Genomic DNA, 26,266 nt, shown 5'->3' on the forward strand with positions numbered 1-26,266 from the left:
CTTAGTTAGCCTTCATCCTAAGAAAATCAGATTTTCACCGAACCATGAAATGAGATCAATTATCTGTAGATTGATGTGTAACATACACATAAACAGTGTTTAAATCAGTCCATCTTTTCATTTTCTTGGAAAAATCTCGCATTTTAATAACTTTTTGCGTACACGTAGGCCTGTCGTAGCGGTGGCTTCGATTCGCCCATCATCATATTCATAAGTAGAGAGCTCGCTAGCGCCGAGCCAGCGCGCGGCGTCCGTGCGGCGTCCACGGGCAGTCGTAAATCACACAACACCTATAGCGACTCCAATGGGAGCAACCGCGAAGCTCTCCACGGGCTGCGCGATCGGGCAGCCAATTTCACTGAAACAGGCATTGCAAGGTCCATTTCGTGTACCGTTCTTACCACATGGGCTTACTTTGGGTCGATAAATCTTCCTTTCAAAAAATCAGAAAACACTTCAATTTTGAAAAAAGTTAAGTTTCGACACTGCCATATTTTGCGCAATGTGGATTAAGTACAAAATATACCAAGGTCACGACAAATAAGTGCGAAATTTTGACTTAGCGTGCTAACAGATCGTCCTCCTCGGGCTACCTTAGCGGTTCGTAGCAGACTCAAACCAACGTACAAGGAAGGCAAAAGTAGTTCAGGTTTGTGATTCGAACATGTCGTTTGACATAGGGCCGTATTACTTTTGAAAAGAATGATATCAATGCACCCTGTCATAACTGCTACAGCTAGCGATCATCGCGAAGAGTTGAGCACTGCGTGTGTAGAAAACGATGTACTTGCGCGAGAGCGCCATCTAGTGCTCAATGACGCTAGCTAACTTAGTTCTTGCAGAAAGTGAAGGAACAGTGATGTTGTGTAAAATTATGCATGAAGCTATTTTCTATTATATTTTGTATCACCAAGGCTACCTGTGAATAAGGCCTTCTGTGCAACAATAGCAATAAAGGATAGTTATCTTCTCCACATTACTAAGGTTATTTGAATTCATTCTGGAATTAATGTGATTGGATGTCTCAAAAAAAAAATGAAGAAGGCTGATGTGTAATCAAAGGATTTAGAAAATACATATGTAACAAGAAGTATGCAAATGTATGCTCTATTTATTTCTTGGAAAAACAAGCAGAATAAAGTGCATGGACTAGGGAAATATTTTCTTCCATTATTTTTTTCTTGCAGTTTACCAAGCTTACTGATGCTTTAAAAAAGGAGCAGAGCCTAAAGACCAGAGCTGAGCAGAGAAGTGAAAAGCTGAAGGAGCAGATTCAGAAAATCAAGGAGGCCAAGCGGAAGATGTCATTAGAAATGGAGCAGCTTCGTCAGGATAAGGAAAGTGCCTCTGAGGGCATTGTCAAGAAGGAGGAGAGTTATCTGGACAGATTAGGCAACATGGAGAAGGAAGTTGAAGTCCTGCGTCAGTCTCGAGATGAGAGCTGGTCTGAAAAATCATCCCTTCAAGAGAATATTGACAGACTTGCCAAGGAAACCAAGGAGCTGCAGCAGGAGAATGAGCTTCTGAGGAGTGTTGTAGAGGAATCAGGAACAAGCCTGGATAAGACAAGGAGAGACTGTGATGCCTTGAAGACAGAAGTGGAGGATTTGAGAAAGAAGAAGGTGAAACTAGAAGAGGAAAACATAAAAATGCGAGGGGAGGTGAAGAGACTGGTGGGTGAGGATGAAGTTAACAAGGTGGAGTTAGAAGAGTTGAGGATGGGGCTGAAGGTAGCAAGAGAGAAGGGTGACAGGTTAGCAGCTGAGCTGAAGGAAGTGGTGAAGACACGGGGCAAAGAAGGAGATGGGCTGAAAGCCAGGTTAAAATCCCTGGAGGTGGAGCTAGAGGCTCAGCACAAGTTGTGGGAAGATAAATATGAGAAGGATGTCGCTATCTATGAAAGGAGAGTAGCAGACATGACTGAGGAACTGAGGAAGAGTAATGATGATGTTGTTAGTGCCAATGTGGACATTGGTAAATTAACAACAGAGAAAAATTCACTGCAGGTCATGAACACTGAGCTCGCAAACACCCTTACAGAAGCAGCGGAGAAATTACAAACAGCGGATCATGCCTTGGATGAAGCAAGAAAGGAGGTGGTGAGACTGCAGGAGGAAATTGCTGAGATGCATGGTGTTAATGAAGGGGCAGAACAGTTGAGTGGGGAGAAGGCAAGATTGGAGCAGGAACTGACAAACCTTGCCCAAGAGAATCGTGAGCTTGGTGATGAACTGGAGCACTGTCACTTAGAGATTGATGAAGTTGGCTCGGAGATGAGGGAGTTGCGAGAGCAAAACAAGCAGCTGCAGCAGAGGCTTGGGGCCATGGAGGCAGGAAAACAAGACCAAATCCAACGCCTCCAGAGTGAGATGTCTTCTCAACTTGCGATCTTCCAGGAGGAAAAGTCGTCCGTGGCTGTAGAGATGGAGTCACTCCAAAGGCAGTATGAGGATGTGCTGAATGATACCAGTAGTCTTCGGGAGGAAGAGGAGAGGTTGCAAGAGGAGTGTTCTAGGCTTCTTACTGAAGCAGAGATTATTACCAAGGAAAGGGATGGGCTGAAGAGTGAGGCTGGGGTGCTCTCTGCACGTGTCCAAGGACTTGAGCAACAACTACAGGGCCAGGGGTCAGTGGATGAGAGGTAAGCCATAATGTATGCTTCTACAGCTCAAGGAGTAGACAGGGAAATGTTTGATGGTTAATACATACATTATGTATTCCATGAGCTGAATCTGTCCAAACAGATATGATAATCAAAACATCTTAAAGTGAATGTATGTACAGAAGTGCAGTGATATAAAGATGTCACTCTCTCAAAACCAAGTTTTGAATAGCTTTTTTGCTCATATAAGTCTATCCTCTTTCCAGAATCTGAGACAGGTAGATGTGGTTGGGATTGGGGAACTTAATCACTAAGTCTTATCCTTTATGTCAAGAAGCAGATGAGGCTGTTGTCTAGGTCATAGAGGTTACATTGTAGTTCTCTAATTTTTGCTGTTTTCAACGCATCAAGTGCCACAAGAAATACAGAGAAACAAACAGCCCAAAATCTGGAAGTGCATTCAGATTTACAAACAAATGTTGTTGTAATTTGCAGACAGGTAAAAGGACAAAGATGTTGAATGTTAAAATGAATAATGAATTGCATTATAATTGTCCATGACATGTCTTTGAGCAAATAAGTGATTCTTTATATTTTTGTTTATTTTTTGGTTTTCTCTAAAAATTAATCCATGTAATTTCTTTGACAATATTAAGGACTCCTTCTAAGACTTATTTATTTATTCTGTTTTCCTGATTGTGCTGTTTTAGGTTGCAACAACTGCTGGACTCTGAGCAAACGATAAGACTCGAACTGGCCCGGTCTACAGAGGACAGGGATAGAGCTATCCAAGGCCTACATCAGAGGGAACTCAGGCAAGTTTGTAGAGGGCACAACATTTGATAGATTTACCTTAATGAGATAAACAGGGAAATGTTGTACGCCATCCCCATATTGGATAGATGTCTATATATATAATATGATATATCCATGAGATATATATAGCATGGCTGTGATTTCTGTACTGAGAAAACCAAGAAAGAATGAATGGCTTTTATGGAATTTATTGAGTATGTAATATCTGTGCATGACTCTGATTGTGCATTTTAATGATATGCACACATTCAACACTTATTGCTTCTACATTATTGGGCCCACAGCATCACTAATAGGAAAGCATCAGGCAATGCACACATGTGTACAGTTGTAGACTAGCTAGATTATCATGCATACATGCACAGTGTGTGCAACTTTGAGCTCACAATAGCAAGCAATACAATGTATGTTGCTCTACAAGTGTACATCTTAACAGAGTTTCCAACCCATAAAAGATTGCAGGAATGTTGTTTTCTTGTGGAGTCATTGGTTATTTCCAGATGACAATGTCTGTATTTATATTTCATATTTGTATGTTATATTTTGACCTACACTGTAGATGTGAAACTCTGACACAGAGGATAGCTGGCCTTGTAGAGGACAACAAGAGTCTAAAAGTCCTCCTCAGAAACAAGGAGCGCAATCTGAAGGATGCTGAGCAATACATCAACAGATTGAAGAGTGAGTTTGCTGCCCTCACTCAGCAGGTGGAAGAGAGTCAAGGGAATGTCAGCAAGATGATGGTATGCCAACATGTTATATCATAATAGATGTGTTTATGACAACATGCCATGTGATGTATACCAAATGCTCTATGAGAATATTCTTTCCATTAGTTTGACTGCATGTTTAATCTACACCTAAAAAAGCGCTTAGTCTATTGTAATATGTAGATTGATTAAGTGAACATATTTTCAAAGAGAGCTACCACAACAACGTCACAGAAAGAAAACTTACATTAATTCATAATTTTATTGTACTTCCTCATTGCTAAAAGTATTCTATTAATTCATGTAAAAAGTATTCCAGACCTAAAGTAACTCAACAATATATGACTTGGTAATTTATAGTTTTGGTTTCGTCTTCATAGTAATGACCATTATCGAAGGCAATATTTAGATGCCTTTCTTTACAGCAAATTTTTGTTGGAAATTGTCAGTTTATTGCATGGTCTTTGGTACAAAAAGAGGAACAGTTTAATGCACTTCAGACTTTTTTTGTAATTTAAATTTTTTTCCCAGACTTCCTGTACCTTCATACAATGCACATGGTGTACCTCTGTATCTGGGAATTATCATAGTAAGTCCTTTGTACACTGGGCTGGTTGAGTGCAGTTCTGTGTGTGTTCTGTAAACCTTTCATAAAATTATATAAAAAAATATGTAAGTTGTATTCATCTTTGTGAAAAAAAAAAAAATGGTTGTTTTGCTCTTTCTGCAGATGGCTGAATCACCAGTGGTCAAGGAAGAAGTGATTGTCCAGCGCAGTGCTCCAACCCAAGACCAGATGGCTCCTCCTACTTCACCATCCCCTCTGACCATCAAAGAGGAAGAAGTCACACTTCTAACAAACAAGTTAGTTACTTTCACTGTGACATCAGGGAGCTTTAAATTTGTGTGGAGGCTTTAGACGATTGTGTTGACTGTTCTCCTCACTCCCCGCCTCGTGTTGCAGAGCAGCTGTAGATTACGTGGAGAGGCAGCCTATACAAAGTGAAATGGCACCCCTGTGATCAGTGTGTCAAGTGGATGCAAAAATTGCCCAGAATGCGTAGTGAAAACTCAGCTGATGCAAATTCAATTTTGATAAGCGATTTTGCGTATGCGCAGAACAGGGGTTTTTTTCCCCTAAATATCCACATCGCAAAAATCTAAAGCTCCCTATCCTTGCATAAGGCAGCATCTAACTTTGCTGAATATTGGTGAACCCTTTCCAAACCCAGGCTCTAAGAGAGTATTACACATGTATGTTTTCATGCCTGTTAATACAGCTTTTTGAACTGCAAGAGAGTCCATTTTGTTTGTTCCATTCGTATTTGTTATTCTAAATGTTTACTTTTGGTGAAAATAAGAACCAAACCCTTACTGAGCTGCTATCCACTGGTAGCCACCATTGTGATATCAATGTTCATCCATCTACCTCCTGACCTCTTGTTTCTATTTCATTTTTAGATTGACGGAAGCTGAGAAAGAGAGAGAACATTTGGCCAGGACAGTTTCCCAAGTGGAGGTAGTGGTACTTTAATTCATCTTAGATTGATGTTTTCTTGGCTGAATTCTTTCCCATGAGCTTATCTGTAGATTACAAGGAGTCTGTGTATGTGCATTTTGTGAAATTCAAATTTACCGAATTAGTGAAATGTACTATTTCTGAAAAAAAAAAAAATTGAGATGGATGTCATTTTGAAGGCTTTAGTCAGGTGTAAATTGAGGATTAAGAAGAGATAGTACACAGAGCTATTAAAAGAGATATCAGCATTGGCACTTATGTTCGACTCAGTGCCACAAATCATTGCTAACTAAAATGTTACAGGTAGACCTGTGATTTGTTGAGCAATCGTAAGGAGGGGGGACTTATGAATATTATCATTTGGGCATTGCAGAGACTCCAACCCCAAGCACCTTCTGATCTGGAGATTCTCCCGCCTGAAACCCCTAGCAAACGGGAGACTGCAACTTCATGTGCACTTCGCGCACATCATGAGCACGAAGTTCCTTGTGGGCTATGGTTCTAGATGCTGTCTCGCGCTAAGGCTTATTTTTCAACTTGCAATGAAAATAAGAAGAAAATCGTTTCAAGCGGGAGAACGGGAGATTCTGCGAAAAATGGGCTTTCGGCGGGAGATATCCCGTCGAAAGCGGGAGAGTTGGAGTCTCTGGCATTGTACTCAACAGTGATGCTTTCTACACATTCTACAAATGGAAAAAAAAATAAATCTTAACTTTGAATTTCTGTTGGCTATGGTCCAGTGCTCACTGAAACACACTCTATGGAGTGATTATGATTTCGTTTTGTTTTTATCATCAGTGTTATAAAGAATAGCATTTACTATGACAACAACAGACTATTGTACTCAATAAGTACATATGTGACCCTGCACCACAAAACAAACAAAAAGTTGCCAGACATGAAATTTTAGTTGAGAGCATATTCTGAAAGAGCAGACTTTAAGCTTTAAAATGATGTATAACTCAAATCGAATGGACTCTCCTAACCTTTCTAAATATTGGAAAGAAAGCACACACTCAGGAAAAGTATGAACTGAGAAAAGATGCTCTGAAGTACAGGTCTATTCAAGCAATTAATCTTTACCAAGCCGTGCTGGCTGTGTGATGAATGGGACAAAAAACAGGATGTAAACCACTGGAGTAACAACAATGAAGAGATTATCAGATCAAATTGAAATTGAGCATGCCTTATAAACATACTCTGTCCTTAATTAATGATAACTTTCAAAGCAGTAGCATCATCTTTTCACAAGTTATGGGAGATGAAAGTGGAGAGTGTGTACAAGGTTTTTAAGAAATGAAAAGAGGACTTTAAAGACACACTCAATCACACTGTTCTGCCAAAAAATGTTCAAGAAATCACATTTTCCTGCCCGTTTTATTATTCCTAATTTTAGCACACCGTTGAAGAAGACTTGCTCTTCCAGAAAATATGAAAAAGTCAAGATAGGCTCAGTTGACCCATTTCACCTATTTTCAGTCCTCACATAAAATCAGTGTGTGCGACTTTTTGTTCGTTTTGTGATGCACGGTCACATATTAAAAGAAGCACTTCGCCCAATTTTGATATCATGTTTGAACCTCTACAGCACAAAAAAAAAAAAAATAAATAAATCAAAGCTTCCTTTTTAGCCCCCCTCCTCAACCTATTTGCACCACATATTGCACACCACATAGTTTGTTTGTTTTTTAGTTCTTTTGAGATTGCTGTAGTTAAAGATTGATTAATTCCTTCTACAGGCATCCCTTCTGTATGAGCAAGAACAGAGGGCCTTTGTTGAGGAAGCTTTACGCCATACGCAGGAGAGACTACGAGCTCAGCAGCGGTCCGCTGACCCTCATCACTCCTCAATGTCAACCCCTATGGCAATGAGGAAGGAGTACAGTCTTTACATTGATTCAGATGATGAAGACACTCAACTTATGGTGAAGGCATACAAGGCTGGTCATCGCTTGAGTAAGTGCTCTGGTGCTGCTGTCAAACTCTACATTATTACCTCTGCCAAGGGAGGAGGATATGTTTTCATTACTGTTGGTTTACTTACCGGTATTTGTTTGTCCGTGTGCAAACTATCTCAAAAAGTTGTGAATGGACTTGCATGAAACTTTCAGGAAAGGCTGAAAATGACACAAGGAACAGATGATTAAATTTTGGAAGTGATCCGGGAATTTTTATGGTTTTATGAAGGATTTTTGATATTTTGGCAGGTAGGGTCAATGAACTGGGGAGTTGAAGCTGCGTATTTTTGAGGTTTTCATACATGCACTAGAGTGCATGCTCTAGTTTCTGGTCTAAGGCGAGGTGCCGCGCAGCTGGCATTAATGACATAACAAAAAGCTTTATTTTGGGAAATTGGGCAATTTTCAGCATGAATACATATGGGTAGGAATCACTGATCTCTATGGAAGAACAAGATCAGTGGTTGAAATGAGCTGCTTGGCAGAAGTCTGCGCTCTCAGAGTGTGTCTCTAGTTTATAATCTAATATCATTTTTATTATTTTGTAAGCATGTAATGGGTTGTGCTTGCAATAGTACAAAGTAGGCAGTCAGATCACGCTATGTAAATATATGAAATATGTCACCCTTTATTGAAATAAGCACTCAATTATTTTTCAAGTTTGATTTGCAACAGATTCTACAAAATTTGTATATTCAGTCATATAGCAAAGTTTTCATGAGCAGAAACTTACTTAGGCCTAGTCATTTAGACACATACGTTGTACACCAGATACATGTGTGTCTACGGATTGTAGCATGAAGAGTTGAAATATTTTTAAATGATATCTCCCGAACTCCACTGACCATTTGAGACAATTTTGAGTTACAAGTACCTCTCTGGGGTAAAAAAAAATCTTAGCTTCAATGAAACACTACCATTTAATGTTAGTGTAGTTATGTTGTACATATCATAGGGGCTTTCAGTTAAAGTGTATCTTTGCCCAAAAAAATTATTTTTGATATGTGAAAGAGACACATTTCAGGAGTCCATTACACCAACTTTCAGAGAAAATGGGTCATTAATTAGTGAAATAATGCATCTGAAAGTTTCTAAACACAATGGGTCTGGGAGGCAAGACTACAGCAAACCCTGTTGTTTCCACTGGGTTACAGAACCACAGCGGTTCCTGAATCTCCCAGACACAGTGTGTTTGGAAACTTTGAGATGCATTATTTCACTAATTAATGACCCATTTTCTCTGAAAGATGGTGCAATGGATGACTGAAATGTGTCTCTTTCACATATCCAAATTAATTTTTTGGCCAAAGATACACCTTAAAGCCACGTTGAGTGCTGATCAAGACCATGCAATGAATTACAAACAGGGGCTTCTTGCCTTTCTACATTTATGTGGATGAATGAAACAGTCTTGCACACTTCTAGTTGGCATGGAGATCTTAAATATGTATACACACTGCATTAACATATTTCTCTTCTGTGTTTGACAGCTCGCCATGGTAATACATTTGCAAACAAGTTTAGGAGATGCTTCAAAGGAAGAGGGTAAGTGATGTGAAATACATGTAGGTGATTGGGAAATCTAGGTGATAGTATTCTTGAAGATGCTTAAAGCCAAGCCAGCATGTTTGCATGATGGTATCAGATCTTGGAATTTTGCTAAGTTCAGGGGAGTCCCGCTATAACAAGGCCAGACACAAGAATCCACTTCTGATGAGGTAAACTGTTCCTTCTCAGTAAAAAATGAAGAAAAACATGGCAGACTTTGTGCGGATATAATGAGGAAATATTTGTTCCAAACCAAACAGTGGTCAAATTGAAGCACCATGTCAAAACCAGCAAACTACTGTTGAGTACCGGGTTACTATTTTGTAATCACTGCATGCTAACAGTAAGTGACTACCCCCACTGCCGAGCTTCATATATACAGTTATACATGTCTGCTCTGCATTATCTGAGCTTTGATTGGCTTAGTAGATAGAGTCATGTTGACCCATCAATAACTTTGGAGATGTCATTGATTGTGAAAGTATGAGAGACTTGGAACTGCTTTACTTGGCGCTAATGTTTGCGAGATGAAAGTGAAGTGCTTTCCATCCGTACTCAATATATCTTTTATTCATTGACCGAAACTTTGGTTGTATCGTCCTATCAGACACTCAGAAAACTGATGCATTATTCATGAACATAAGGATCCTTGTTTCATGTGCTTGGCAGTATGCACCTGACATTATCAAGAAAAGAACATTTGTTTTTATGTCTTTCATCTTTATATCTTGAGAATTTTCCTCTGCAATACCTTTGTTGAAGACGTTATTTTCTTCATTTTACATACATCATCATTTTGCCTGCTCTGTTCATACATTAAAACTCATTTCTTTTAATCTATATTGTCACACATGTTTTTATTTATTCCTCTGAAAGTTAGACTGTGTGATATCCAGTCCATCTCAAGCAGGAATTGGTTGATATGATTGCTGTGCATATCAGGCACAATTACAGCTGAAATGGTTTTGGCAAGTTTATTGTTTTATGTTCACTGGAAAGAGAGAGGAAAGGATATCACGTTGAATAACACTTTAGGTCTTGTCCTCTTCTGAAATATAGCAGAATGTGTGATGCAAGTAATCTACTTACCATTGTGACTTGTAATGTCAATAATAATGCTCTTCTTCATTATCATGTATTTAATCTCCAGAAGTCTGACGAGAGTTGTTCAAGGTGGACTCAGACCACGATCTCTTGCTGTCATCTATGCTGCTACTCTTCATGTCTTACTTGTCTACCTCCTGGCTTTTGGCTGTTAATTCTCCAAACTTCTCCGGCTGTGCTCCTCATCGAAAGAGGATACTAGATGCAGAACATGTGACTGGAGGAATGTAATTACCCTCAAAGCTGCAGCCAGCAGTACTGAGTTTCCATGACCAGTGATGCAATTTCTGAAGTTTGTAACGTCGTAGTGAATAAGGACATTGCCTGTTGGTTACAGTATGTCTAAAGCTGGGACTGAGATATATTTATTGTAACTGATGTGTATTGATTACTTGAAGAAAACTTAAGTGCTTTGATGATTATGAATGTTGTATTGATGAAGAGCAGCAACAATGAGCAACCATGATTCTATACTGCCATGTGCAGAGATGGTGAAATACAAAAGTCTCATGCCATGTAAATATCATGGTAAATCAAACGTCATTCAGCTTCCCTCAATTTTATTCAGATGAGGTTTATTTTTTTTTAATCTACAATTTGATGAGTTGACTGCTTATCATCTCTTTTATATTATGTTGCTAAGTGACAATTCTTTTAAGATTAGAGAATTTTGCCGCATCTGTCAGTGTGGAAATTATAATTAGCCTAAGGAGGTGTGCATGTATTCATTCCATTTGATACAGAATATATTGTATGAAATAGGCCTTGACTTACTTGACTGTAGTATTCTTTGAAATAAAAGATAAACAACTTGTATCATGGACAGCTAACATCTTTTACTTTTCAATTTCTATGTCCACAATCAAACTCTCTCTACATATTATCATCAGTCAAATTAGGTGTATCAAAAATCAGTGATGTGTAGATAACCAGAGCCATGTCACAGTGTCTTTTTTTTAATTTAATTGCATTTTCTGTGCCATTTAATATGATTTGATGTCTGATACATGTACTCTGTACGTCATATATTTAGTGAGTCTAATTTTTTTGCAAACTGGGACTTCCCGACAATTTCGCAAGTTCAAATTTGTGATTGTGGGGTACAGTACTGAACAGAGAAATGTATGCGTGCACGTCACATTCATGTCTGGATGGATGTTAATATTTTTGCGTGTTTTTAGATTCGCAAATAGTACCTGATTCGCAAAATTTCGCGAAAATAAAAACCTTGTGAAATTTTCGGCATATACGGTATCTGATGAAATGGAATTGTCAATGTCTGTTCTTCTGTTTATATACTACTGTGGCTGATATTTTCACAAATACATGTTTGTTAGAATTTATAGTGCCAGTTACTTGATACTTCAAAACATATTTTTATTGTTGTTTTTATGCTACTGTTGTCAAGCACATGGTGTAATGACTTAAATGACAATATTTCCTATATGTTCCTTTGGCAGAACCTGATTCCTCTGTCATTTATATTATCAGTGAGTATGTGTTGCATGTGTCTGTGTCAGAGTGTATTTGGGTGTGTGTGAAGTGACACAGATGTCATCAATGAATAGCATCTTACTATTTCCATTATGGAGCACCTCATGAAATGCCACACTGTAGTGACAAGGCAGAGCATCAGGAGTATGTCTCTATGGTGATGGTGTTAGTGATGAATTTTTCTGAAGCTCTCAGTATCTAATGTCTGTAGATTGTGCACTGGATGCTTGTGAGTTAATTTTTCACTCATTTGTTATTAAAAATATGTGAGCATAGGTTGTGCAATTAGGGTGTAGTAGGGGGAAAAGAATCTCAGGCCAATTTACAGTTTTGCAACATGTCAAATGAATTGCATGCTACATATTGTGCAGATTAGAAATTGCCATGTATCTGCAGTATGTATTGTTTTCTTCCAACATATGTGAAGGGGAGTGAGATATGCCATTTGTGACTTCTGTTTTAACAGTAATTTTTTTTTTATTGATATCAGTTTAGTTACTCATTTTAGTTGTAAGTAAGCCAAATTACATGATGCGTTGATATTTCAAGATACCTGGATAAACCCACTGCATGCATATATCGCAAGTTTTTCTGTCAAATTTGACATTTGCATTCAAATGACGTAAATCAATACGCAGACTTTTTTGATGTTCACAAAGGATTTTTGTGGACAAGTGAAATGTTAAGAAATCACCTGTGCTGCCAGATACATATTTAGTTTCTGCCATTATATACAACGTACATATGATATATTATATATTACAAGTTTGCTGTGTTCCCTGTGGGGTGAACTTTTAATTGGCAGTGCAGACAAGGGGTCATTTGAACATTGTCCTAGAGTGTAATGTGCCATGCCATACCCATGTCAGAGGAGTGTTCAAATGCTCCCAAAAGTGTATTGTACTGTAATATATCCTGCCAGAGAGCACTCGGAGTGCAAAGTGGTCCAAAAGTGTCCCGTGCCAGGTACCAAATGTTGACATGAGAATGTGTGTAGGAAACACTGCATCATAGTACAGGGATGTGATCCTCTTTGTAAGGGACACCTGTATGTAGCATAAGCACACAAGGTAAATGACCCCGTTGCTGTAAAAGGTGTGACTCCTCTTGGTACTTGATATCCAAAATAACTCGGAGATATACACTGTCTCCACAGAGCACTCAAACCCCCAAAATTGTCACGTTACCGTACTGTTCACTTTGCTTTTGAGCATTCAAACAGGGCCTACAGCACTTGTCCTTTGTTGACAGTTCCCTACATTCCAAGGGATTGCCAAGATTGCACAGAAACCAGTCTTCTGATCGGCTGCAAAGAAATCATCAAAAAGGAGATGTAGAGCTGTTGTGGGTTTGCTTTGGATGTGAATGAAATAATGGTAAAACAGAATCTGCTATTCATTCATTTTGATACCGTCACAGAATTACGGATGATATTGTGTATCGCAACCAGTATGTGTCAAATCTTATATTAACTTTGACATGGTTAAGCAATTATGATATTCTTTGAATATCATTTCATATTGTTTGATATTGAGAACAATTGTATTTCCAAGATAATCAGAAGTCAGGTACATTTAAAAGAGAAATCCTTTCAGTGTCTGGCTGATTAGTCATCCCTTTACCTACAAGTAAAGGTTTATTTCAAGACATACCAGCAGTAGAATGAATGCATGTTTGATATATCTTGACTTGAAATTGCAATACTAGTGTGATTGCCCTTCAGCGATTGATTACATTGTATCACTAGCCTTTATGTGGGTAGCATGCATTAAAGATGCATGCACTGTACATTATTCAATAGAATATGTATTCTAGTCTCCATCCGTATAGAGTATATGGATATAAAAAGATAATAAAAGATAATAAAAGATGATATTTCATATGTCAAGGAGTTCACATTGTATCAATGACAGTCTGGTTCTCCTTTAGAGAGTGTATGGGACAGAGAGAGAGAGGGAGAGAGAGAGAGAGAGAGAGAGAGAAAGGGATAGACAATATATATATATATATATATATATATTGTTGAAGTAGGAAGAGTAAGAAAAAGAGAGGACATGGCAAGAATAGACTAAAAAACACTTATGTTAACAACATTCACATATTATGTATGGAATCGATATCACCATATACACTCGGCAAAAAAAGAAAGTAAACGCCTTTTCAAGTTTAGATTTCTCATAGAATATTTGGCTGAAAGCTAATGTATTATATACCATATTGAAGGTAATCTAATTGGCTATCAGCCTGGTAGGTCAACAAAAAGGAAAACTTTATGCATGAGTGAACACCATTGTTTTTCTCTTCCAGAGCACAAAAGTAAAAATTGCAAAACGGAACAAGTTGTCATTCATGCGTATGTGCTCCTCCATAGAACAATAAGAACAAACAACAAATTTTGCACAAAAAGAAACATGAATTGAGTTGCAAAAATAAACCTTTGATCTCTATCATATTTTTAAAGCCTAAAAGACCAATGAAGGCTGAAAATAATGGAGGAAAATGAAGCATCTTATGTCAAATCTATATTCAAATGAAATAAGAGAAGAAGTAATAATTGATCAAAATGGTAGAAATTTGAGGGGTTTTTTTTCAAATCATTAAATTGTAGATAATGTTTGGTTCTTGAAATTGTCAAATGGATTTTAAATCACTAGATTAGAAGAAATAAATAAAGAAATTCTGCTCATTGAATCATCTTTATGCTTATTATTCCCTTTGTCATTTGAAGTTTGACTTGACAGAAAATTCTTATTTTTCCCCTTTAGTTTCCCACTTTGTTTTTCTTAGAGGTTATAAAGAAATAAAGGACAAAAACTTATTTTTCCTATTTCATTCATGTCCCTCATTGTGTTAAACTGGCCTTTTATTGTCAATGTTATCGTTACAGGCATTTGCAAATGAAAGAGAACATGTCAAGTTTTGCAATTTTTAATTTTGTGCCTTGGAGGATGAAAACGAATGTGCTCACTCATGCGTAAAGTTTTCGTTTTACTAAAGCTATTAGCTTGATAGCCAATTAGATTACCTTTAGTATGGTATATAATACATTGATTTTCATAAAAATCTTCAATGAAAAATATGACCTCGAAAAAGTGTTTACTTTCTTTTTTTGCTGAGTGTATATATATATATATATATATATATATATATAAATACACGCAACCAAAAAAGTAAGTTCCCCCCTAGCATTTTTGGATATATCGCAAAAAGTGTTTTACCGATTTTCATAATTCAAATGGGAATGGATAGGGATTTTATTACTCATAACATGAATGGCATATCATTGCCACCAGATATCATTATTGGTGTGAAAAAAATGCTTTTTATGTCAAAATACATGAAAAAAAGTTGCACTTTAGTGATTTGCATTGACTTTTACACAAATAATCAAACAATCACTCATTATTCTGAACTTTTAAGCATGGTTTATTGCATATTTCTCTATCTCTTTCTTTTCATGAGCATACAGTGAGGTATTTAATAATTGAGATGTCCACCATCCGCTTCATTGACCAGCCGGCATCTCTTCCTCATACTGTTAACTAAAGTTTGTATTTGGCGCTTCTCAATGTTGGCCCATGTTCTCTGCAAGAGATGTCACCCTTGGTCGGCCACTTCTTGGCAGATCTTTGGCCTCTCCAGTTTCCTGAAACTTTGCTCTAAGTTTCCTTACGGCATTGGGCGAAACCCCTAGTCTCCTGGCCACCTCCTTAACCGGAACCCCAGCTTCAAGTAAAGCTGTAGCTCTCCCTCTTTCAAAAATTTGCAGACGCGGCATGATGCAAAATGGTCATAAGCACATTAATGTGATCAACCAAAATTTAAATTAAAAAGCACATGGCTTCGACCAACATTTTCATATTGAAAAGGCCTACTGTTTAAAAAGTATGCATAACATCTGTTTAATAGGGAAGCACAATTTAAAAAGGTCATTTAGTAACTTGCATAGGAAATGTACACAATATGCTTCGTATAACCTATAAGTGCAACTTTTTTTTCTCCATGCATCTTGACATAAAATGCATTTTTTCCACACCAATAATGATATCTGGTGGCAATGATATGCCATTCATGTTCTGAGTAATAAAATTGCCTATCCATTCCCGTTTGAAGTATGAAAATCGGTAAAATACTTTTTGAGATATATCCAAAAATGCTAGGGGGAACTTACTTTTTTGGTTGAGTATATATACACCATACATTATATATTAATTATTGTTATTATTATCTCTTTTTTTTTGGGGGGGGGGGGAGTGGCAGACTAAATTCTGATGAGGCCATACCATAACCAGTTTAAAGAGTAATTGGACCGAACTTCTACTACCTTCAGGTCTGAAATCTGTCAAACTTATTTGAGGAATTATGCAGGGGAGGGGGGTTGTTTTGTTTTGTTTTTGTTTTGTTTTGTTTTTGCTTGCCTGTTCTTCCAGCTTATACTTGGATACCTGCTATGCCAAGATTCTTTGGCTTATCAGATGAAGATGTTCATCATTTCTAACCGAAAGGATCTCATATCTTCCTATTGTTTTCCATGTTATCAGGAAAGTTCATTATGGCATCTTTGCCTTTTTTATTTGATTGAGCCAGTGATCCTTGTCTGTCAAACTTGAGACTCTCCCAATGAGATGAGAAAATCTAATGTCTGACCTTTGTGTCATTTCAATGAAATGTAATGTGAGTGTAATTTCATTGTTTTCTGGTCAGTGATGAGGAAGTTAAGGCCTAGGCTATATTCAGTTTCCTTTTATCTGATCCCTAGAATATAGGCCCTAGGAGTGTCATTTCCCACTGTCTTGCAGCTACAGAAATGACCCCAGTCTTAATTTGATTTAATAGATAGAGTAAAGTCGTAGAGAATGAACAGAAGAAGCTTTGTTACATTTGTAGGCCTACTGTAGGAAACCTACGATATTACATTCAATTGGAAAATGTTCAAAATTCACAAAATAATGATAGCATCAGTTGCCATGTCATATGCAAATAAGATGAGACAAAGATGTTATTGGCTTACAACTCCCCATTAATTGTAAAAATACATGAAAAACGTTGTTTATCTGTTTAGTAAGTTATTACACTTGACATAGGTCTACCCTCAACAATCAGAGTTACAAAGTTGTAATAAATCACTGCTGTAATATAATCTGTTATTTTTATTTGATTTCATAGACAGTAATTCAAAAAATTGGAAAGTTGCGAAGATCATAATTGTAGTCACCACCTGGGGGTGTTTCATCAATACAGTCAGCGCTGACAATTTCAGCAAAATCCTTGGTTTTGATTGGCTGAGATGCTCTGGTCACTGACTGTTACCATGGTGATTGTCAGAAAATGACAACTTGTCAGCGCTTACTAAGTTGATGACCCCCCCCCCCCCTGTAATTCTCAAAAGCTAGTCTTCAAATCAGGTTAGATTTATCTGATTTAAAAAAAAAAAATCAAAGATTAATGCTTCAATCAATTTGAAAATGCAAGTCCTTTTGAAATCACCTTAATACATTTTATGATTAGTCAGCGATCAGCAATTCAAAAAACAAAATGACCCAAACGAGCATGCAATAAAGAAATACATGTATTGATATTTTTACTATATAATTTTCACTACATAATGCAGGACTTCGATGACAGATATAATAGATTATCCTCGATGCATCGTATGACGTGAGGAGGGACAACAGGGACAACACGCTTCTGTAACAGCGCTAGAAAATAGACTAACATCGGCGAGCACGTGGTGTTTTCTCTACTTTGTTTTTATTTATTTTTCCACGCGACTTGTTCGCTGTCAACCAGCTAGTGTAATTTCGTTTCATGCATGCCGCCCAGACTGCCGCCTGCACCAGCAGTGGTTGGGTCTACGGTTACGAGCGCGATGCTTGCACACGATTGGTAACAACAGGGAGGTGAGTAGCCTGAATGATAGGGTATTGAATGATTGATATCGCAAAATACTGATGCGCTCTGCATCTGGTACGCCAACAATTCTACAATAATCTTGTCACTTTGTTGACAGAAGGTCCATTCCTTCAAGACAGACACTGTTATCTTTTTTGGCTTTGACGGAAACCGTATCGCCAGTCACACAGCAACTCTCAGGGGACATCGGCATCTGGTTTAAATTAAGGTGAGATTGAGCAGTAAAAATTCAGCAGGTCGTCCTCAGATGACCTTAGGTCCTACCTACCAGGTCACCTCCCTAGTCCTACCAAGGAGCTTCTTGAAGCTCCTTGGTCCTACTGTCTTGTCCTTCATTCGTCTACACCGGCTCCATTTACAGCTAGATTACAGATCTAACAGTGAGTCTAACGTTAGTGTGAACCTCAGATAGATCCAAGACAATGCAAAATATTAATTTAAAAAAAAAAGCCAAGTTGTGTTGTGAGTACAGCTATTGTGAGATCGATTATTTTATCAACTGATGGGCTCCACACGAGTAGATTCTATTTAACACAACAGGTTAGATGTGTTCTCCAACTATAAATCTACATGTAGTATCAAAGAACATTCAGAATACCCCCCCCCCCCCCCAACAAAAAAAAAATTGTCTATTTTATTGTCTTTCCAATGTAATGCAAGATGGGGAACAACACTGTCTATGAGTATGAACATTGTAAGGATGACTAGACCCTATAAATTTTGGGTGATAAAATCAGAATCAGAATTGCGCAATCAGAGAGTCCAGTTTGCTACCGTACGTTAAGGGATCCATATTACACTACCAGGCTACTTGGCCATTGGGGAGAACAGATGGATTCAATACAATTTGTAGACTGGACTCATTTATATTATGTTTATGAATCATGGCTGCCAAAATCAAGTAAACATGACCTGCCAAGACAAAAGGATCTGAAAGTCACTGACGGCTGAGTTTGAAGTCAATCATATCATCAAAATCGGTCAAAATCACAAAATTTCTGTTTTTGGCATGATGTTGTAATCTAAATGTTTCATCTATCATCTGCTGAAATTTGGAGCTAAATGATCAAGGGAAAGGCACAAAATTAGCATTGTTTTGGGCCATGATTTTCAGATTTTTCAGTGAAACAGACACATGTCCGAAGATTTGGATTTAGCGCTGCAGATCGACTCCGCTCCTAACAACAAGGGAGTGATCTTATTGGTCATTGTGGAGCATCCTGGTTACTAATTGGTCATGGTGCTCAGCTTGAATTAACATCGGGGAGCTTGCTATGAGCAGACCTTCTATTGTTCAGAGATGAAAACTGTTGTTCCTCCCCTTGATCACGATTGTGTCGGAAAGAAAACTTTGAAGGCGGTTTTCACAAAACGCTGATTTCCTAGATCGCTCGACATGGTCTCAGAAAATATCTCCGCAACGGAGTACTTTTATGAGTCGTGTTATGTATGAAATCAAGGCGGAAGAGTAAGGGAATAATGTCATGTCATTTTCAGAAAATAGACCTCCCTTTACTTTCGGATCCTTTTGTTGTAGCGGGTTACAAATATTGTAACTACAAATCAGGTAGTACTCTGGAATCTGATTCAGCTGCTTATACCTCCACTACTTTTTGTATCATATCAAGATTCATCCATCCTAAGTGTACGGAGAGAAAGAGATGAGAAAAAGAAAGGTAGAGGAAGGAAGGAAGTCTAGTCAGTCATGGATACCATCTGTCTAAATACACTCTGTTTATATAGTACTATAGTGCTAGCTTTAAGGTCACCATCAATAGAATTGAGGTACCGGTACCGATAAGAGATCAAAATATATGCATATTATATCTCCTGTAAAAAAAAAAAGAAGATATATACATGCATGTGTGTGACCCATCACATCAAAACCAGCCACAATTCACTGGTACCACAACCGAGAAAAATCAGATTTTATTTGAGGTACCGATAAGAAATCAAAATTCTGATTTGTGGCTGATAGGGTTTTAACTACCACTAGCTCAAATTTCAAGGTGTCGCGCTTACCAGAAAAGTGTGGAATATGTGATTATTTGTAGGCATTTTTCAGCTCGTCAATTTTTGCTGCACAGCTTGAGCAAGGTCTTTGCGCGCCGATTTCACAAGCTCTGCCCCGAGCAACTGCTCAAAGCTGATTGGCTGGTGATGACGTATTTCACTGAAGTCGTTCATTGCCAAAGTGCAAGTTACAAAAGAACGATTGATCGTAAACTCAGAGCGTTATTGTTTCTATTGAAGAGACGACTTCAGCGTAGTTGAAGCAAACAATAGACAGCGTGTGCCCAGGGTGTAATCCCGTAATCGGTTGTGGTCCTTACTGTTGCTTGACAGGTGCGCCCCCCCCTTGCTTGGCCAATAGTTCTGAATGGCGCTGCTTTTGTTCTTTTTCAAACGAACACAGACTTTGATGTACCCCACGTTACGTACTGGTGACTGGAGACTGAGTCACGTACTTGCAAGCAAAATAACATGTGCCGTAAGCTGCCCTAGAAGCCCCTTATTTTTCTAACACTAATTAAGACAGAAAACCTGCTTCGATCTTTTTGAAATCTTATGAGTATGAAGTCATGTGATGCATTGTGCGAATGTTCATAAGTAATGATTCTAACGAAACTTATGGTTGCTGAGGAGTTTATGTACGCAACATTTTCTGTCCTGTTTGGCCAGTAAACTGAGAGCGAACTTTAATAGCAGAGACTGTAACTCTCCTGCTTGAGATTTATTTTCTCCCACCCTGGCTCTTTGTCTCCCGCTTGTATGGTTGTGTAGATGCCAGTCAATTTCATAATACACATGCATGTATAGCATCTGCACATATTATATGAAATGAAGTTTTCTTAAGCCAAAATGTATTATTTGATTCATTGAATTATTACTTACTTATTGCCATCGTATGTTGAAAATAAGCCTGAGATAGCACGAGAGAGTATCTATAGCACCCTATAATGACCCAAGGGACTTTGCGCACATCAAGTTAGAGTCTCCCTTTTGCCTTGGGTTCAGGCGGGAGAATCTCTAGATCAGAAGGTGCTTGGGGTTGGAGTCTCTGTAATAGTGATTTTCTCTGTACAGTCAAACCTGCCTTAGCGGCCACCTGTCTATAGCGGCCACCTGTCTATGGTGGCCACTGCAAAATCCCCCCGAGAGAAAAGCTGTGTTAAAGACCCTGTGTATAGCGGCCACCTCTCTAACGCGGCCAGCGGCCACAAATTTTGTTTCCCGCGGGAGATATCAACCTGTCTATGGCGGCCAAAAACCCAATGGAGCCGTAGCCAAGCCGATAATTCAGTGTGTTTTTCTGTTTGGTAGCCGTGCGGGCAGGCAACGTTCAGTGATCGCCACCGCTGCATTCATCCCTCATTCAGTCATAATAATGCAGGATTGTTAAGCTTTCTTCACGACAATAAACATGCTACTGTGCAACAATTTCATATGTGACCGTGCACCTCAAAACGAACATAAAGTCGCACACACTGATTTTGCGTGAGGACTGAAAATAAGTGAAATGCGTCAACCTAGCCGAACTTGACTTTTTCATATTTTCTGAAAGAACGGGTCTTCTTTTACATTATGCTAAAATTTGGTATCATGAAACGGGCAGGAAAGTGTGTTTTTTTAGCCGTTTATCTCGAACACTTTTGGTAGAATAGTGTGATTATGTGTGTCTTTAGAATCCCTTTTTCATTTCTGAAAAACCTTGTCCACACTTTTCACTTTCAACTCTAATAACTTTTGAAAAGATAGTGCTACTGCTTTGAAAGTTGGCGTTAATTATGGACAGAATGTGTTAATGAGGCATGCTTAATTTCAGTTTAATGTGATAATCCCTTCATTGTTGTTACTCTGGTGGTTTACTTCCTGTTTTTTGTCCCATTCATCACACAGCCAGCACGGTTTGGTAAAGATTAAGCGCTTGAATAGACACTGTACTTCAGAGCCTCTTTTCTCAGTTCACACTTTTCCTGAGTTTGTGCTTTCTTTCCAATATCTAGATAGGTTAGGAGAGTCCATTTGATTTGAGTTATACATCATTTTAAAGCTTAAAGTCTGCTCTTTCAGAGTAGGGTCTTAACTAAAAATTCATGTCTGGCGACTTTTTGTTTGTTTTGAGGTGCAGAGTCACATATACACCGGCATGGTTAAATGCATGAAACACACGATGTATGCATACGTACACACATACATGTACATGTAAGGATACAACGATGATACATGTACATGTAAGCAATGCACATAAAGTTGGATTACCTGTCTATAGCGGCCACCTGTCTATAACGGCCACTTTTTCCGTTTCCCTTGGGTGGCCGCTATAGACAGGTTTGACTGTATTTTGTTGTCACAAAATTCCTATGTTTGCCACTTTCAATTTGAAATATCTCTGCACCAGCTTTGCAGTAAATTTTCTCGTACAAATAAAAGCAGGGTTTTATTGTGTATATTTGGTACACTGTACTTTCTTCACAACTGGAGCTTTAGAGACTTGAGCAGTAGCGTGGGGAAACATCGGGGAGTTCAGTTGAACCAATTTTCATATGCTGCCTACCAGAGTACATTACATTGCGACTAATTATTACCCACGGCAGGGGGTTATGTAAAGGGTTCCGTATGTTTGTTTGTTTGTTTGTTTGTTTGTTTGTTTGTGTACAAGATAACAAGAGAACGGGCAAACGGATTTGCACCAAATGTTCAGGGAATGTTTGGATAGTGACAGGAAAGAATCAGTTAGATTTTGGTGATAATCGGTTGACCCCTGCAAATTCTGTGTGACCTTGCAGTTTTGACCATATGATGGGGTGACCGCTCCAGACATTTTCCTGTTTCTTACTTTGCGATTTTCCGCTACCATACGAAAACAGAATTCCCAGACGACGGACTTCGCTGCTCAAATGTTCGTAAGAATTCCGAAATTTATGTTTATTTGAGGGACTAATCCTTCTGAATTTGTAAACATTTTGTGAAAGTTTGCTTTCCGTCGTCACAAAATGGCCTGTATTTGGTGATTTTTCATATTAATATTGATTCTCTTTTCGTTGGAGGAACATTCCTCAATCACGGAAAAATTTTGCTTGGTCCCAATCACACTGCAGTGCGTATGCTTCCATTTCATTGTGCACTAACTATACACAGCCCTGTCGCTGTACACAAGTGTCGTGCTGGCGCACGGGGCCGCCATGCTTTCTGGTTGGGCTAGTAGTGCACTATCTCACTCGGCGAAATATGGACACAGCACCAAGATCACCGCTTTGCACTCTTTTTCATTGTAGAGTGTTTTGGTGGAAGTGACTTAAGTTCAAACTTCGGCAATTTTGCTGTTCTAATTTAACAAAAACAATTAATTTTGTTCTGACAAACTAACAGAATTTTCAGGGAATGTTCGGATAGTGACAGGGAAGAATCGCCTAGATTTTGGTGATGATCACTTGACCCCTGCAAATTCTATGTGACCTTATAGTTTTGACCCCATAGTATAGTATTGCAACTACTCTGTAGCACCGCTAAGGCGTGGGTCTGTCGCCTTTGACGGCCCCTCTAGTTTATTTGTTTTATTTATTCATTTATGTATTTGTTTATTGTCCCCGCCGAACGAGTTCGAGCAGGGGACTATGAAACGGGCTCCGTATGTGTGTATGTCCGTCCGTGCGTCCGTCCGTCCGTCCGTGTGTCCGTCCGTGTGTGCGTCCGTGTGTGATCAAAATGTTCAAAATGCTACTCCTTCGCCATTTCTAACCCGATTTTGATTCTGTTTGCTTTATATGATAGCACTACATAGGAGCTTTGAAACTTCTATACAGAATTTCAATTGTGACCTTTGACCTTGACCTTTGACCTATATTGTACATTTTGCTTCAAAATGCTACTCCTTCGCCATTTCTAACCCGATTTTGATTCCGTTTGCTTTATATGATGGCACTAGGTGAGGGCTTCAAAACTTCTACACAGAATTTTGACCTTTGACTTCTTTGACCTTTGACCTTGATTTTTGACCTATATTGTACATTTTGCTACAAAATGCTACTCCTTCGCCATTTGTAACCCGATTTCAATTCCGTTTGCTTTAAGTGATGGCACTAGGTGAGGGCTTCAAAACTTCTACACAGAATTTTGACCTTTGACTTCTTTGACCTTTGACCTTGATTTTTGACCTATATTGTACATTTTGCTACAAAATGCTACTCCTTCGCCATTTGTAACCCGATTTCAATTCCGTTTGCTTTAAGTGATGGCACTAGGTGAGGGCTTCAAAACTTCTACCAGAATTTTGACCTTTGACTTCTTTGACCTTTGACCTTGATTTTTGACCTATATTGTATATTGCCTACAAAATGCTACTCCTTCGCCATTTCTAACCCGATTTTGATTCCGTTTGCTTTATGTGATGGCACTAGGTGAGGGTTTCAAAACTTTTACACAGAATTTTGACCTTTGACTTCTTTGACCTTTGACCTTGATTTTTGACCTATATTGTACATTTTGCTACAAAATGCTACTCCTGTGCCATTTGTAACCCAATTTCAATTCCGTTTGTTTTAAGTGATGGCACTGGTAGGTGAGGGCTTCAAAACTTCTACACAGAATTTTGACCTTTGACTTCTTTGACCTTTGACCTTGATTTTTTTACCTATATTGTACATTGGCTACAAAATGCTACTCCTTCGCCATTTCTAACCCGATTTCGATTCCGTTTGCTTTATGTGATGGCACTAGGTGAGGGCTTCAAAACTTCTACATAGAATTTTGACCTTTGACCTTCATCTTTTTACCTATATTGTACATTTTGCTACTAAATGCTACTTCCGGCGGGGACATATATTACGCACCGCGTAATTTCTACTTTTCCTTGTTTATTTATTAAGTCTTCTTTAAGAGCATGGTAGTCCCATTCAGAGAAACAAAGGCCTGCTGTACAAGGGAGCCCTGTGTCGATATACTACATTACATGACACGTGCACACAATAAAAAAACAAGACAGAACGAACGTAAATATGGTAGTTAGGAACAATCTGTTTGTAATCTTGAGCATAAAACACATGAGAAAGAACATAAACAGAGCAGAAAAAATAGAAACAAATAAGTACTATGATATCTAACTGCATAGTTAGTGTAAAGGGTTCATATCAAATGAGATACTGTAAAACAAGGAATGTTCGCGTGCATTTTAATTTTGCGAGTGCCAAGATTCGTGAAATTAAAATGCACGCAAAATTTCTTGTCTACACTATATGCATTGAACACCAGTGGCAATTCGCGAAAATTTTGTGCCGCGAATATATCATGTTTTACAGTATTGATGTTCTCGTATCTAATTCTTAAATGTTTGCAATGAAGAGCACCCCTCAGCAAATTAATGCGTGCATTGAAGCATGTGCTCCTCGGTAACGGTCAACTCCAGTTGACATTTTTCGGCTATACATACACACATAGAGATCAGTCATTCTTGAATATAACAAGAGCTGTACCAGCCTACCCACTCTATGTCTGTGGTATCCTCAGGCTGATTGGTCTTTAAATATACCCTAAGATAGGATAAGTGACAATTAGGTCAGAATTTCCCAGGTGAGGAACACCCATCTGTAGGTATCCTGCTTGAAAGAAGGCAACAGAAAGAAAGAGAGGAAGATCGAGAGAGCATGTGAGAAGATCCATCTTCTAAAGATACAAAGCATGGCATGTGATGGATTTCTAGTTGACCTATCATGTGGTTATCCAACTGTTATGGTGGCATGACTGGCAAGATTTTATTTTGTGAGTAAAAAGACTGGCAGACTAGCTAAAAAGAGAAAAAAAAAACCTTCAGAATTCAATATGTAGGTTGCTAATTGCAGAAGCCCCTTCTGTTGGCCTTGATTTTCGTACTGTTTTGTCCAAAAATTGTGTGAGATCAGAATAATGTAGGTGTACGTAAATCCCATCATATTATTCATTTGTATAGTACATGTAAGCCAAAGTAATTCTTACTGACATGCTGTACAACATTATGTTCATCTTCTTGATAATGAAAAGGAACATGTAGAACAAGGAAAATGTGAATTAACAGATGAATGGTACCTGTACCATTCAACACATTTACTCTTGTACCGGTTTCATCTCCAAACAGTATTGGCAAAGTCGTTCACCACAAATCCATGTTGAACACACACGCCAGGGTTGTCAATGAAATGCATGTGGATACGTTAAATGTGTTCATATCCAGGATCCTACAGTGGCACTCTATCACTAGAAAATGGTGTAACTAGCACGATCCAAATTTTCTCGCTGGGGTTGGATCACGTGTGAATGGGTAGGTTGCTATGGAAATCTCCTGGGCGAAGGTTTTCGCTACATGTCTGTTAAAACAGTACCTTTGCTATCTCCTGAATTTTCATTGCCCAAGGCTAGGAATTTTGTTCTTTGGAGGTGAAGCGGACATTGAAAAGGCTGTGTTAACCCATTTCATACTGAATTCTGAGATCTTCAGAGAATTAATGCCCAGGCCATCAGGTACCCATAGGTAATGGGTTAAGATAGGGTACCAGCAATGGGATGACAACTGTGAGGATGTCTTCATGCACTTTTTGAAGCTGAACTCGCATAATGAATCATGATTAAA

At 38.5% G+C, this 26,266-nt stretch overlaps 1 protein-coding gene across 1 annotated transcript in view; it reads left to right on the forward strand.

Moving 5' to 3' along the window:
- LOC139728442 (uncharacterized) overlaps window positions 1-7,880 on the forward strand; it is a 44,211-nt gene extending 36,331 nt beyond the window's left edge. The window contains exons 16-22 of the mRNA XM_071639384.1: window positions 1,188-2,641; window positions 3,313-3,417; window positions 3,978-4,161; window positions 4,859-4,992; window positions 5,590-5,647; window positions 7,387-7,603; window positions 7,855-7,880. Coding sequence (XP_071495485.1) covers window positions 1,188-2,641; window positions 3,313-3,417; window positions 3,978-4,161; window positions 4,859-4,992; window positions 5,590-5,647; window positions 7,387-7,603; window positions 7,855-7,880 — 2,178 coding nt within the window. The remainder of the gene's footprint in view (window positions 1-1,187; window positions 2,642-3,312; window positions 3,418-3,977; window positions 4,162-4,858; window positions 4,993-5,589; window positions 5,648-7,386; window positions 7,604-7,854) is intronic.
- The last annotated feature ends 18,386 nt before the right edge of the window (window positions 7,881-26,266 follow it).

This window comes from Diadema antillarum, unplaced genomic scaffold (assembly GCF_040938485.1).
Source record: "Diadema antillarum isolate AM-2024a unplaced genomic scaffold, OU_Dant_1.0 seq00000179_RagTag, whole genome shotgun sequence".
Lineage (NCBI taxonomy): Eukaryota > Metazoa > Echinodermata > Echinoidea > Diadematoida > Diadematidae > Diadema > Diadema antillarum.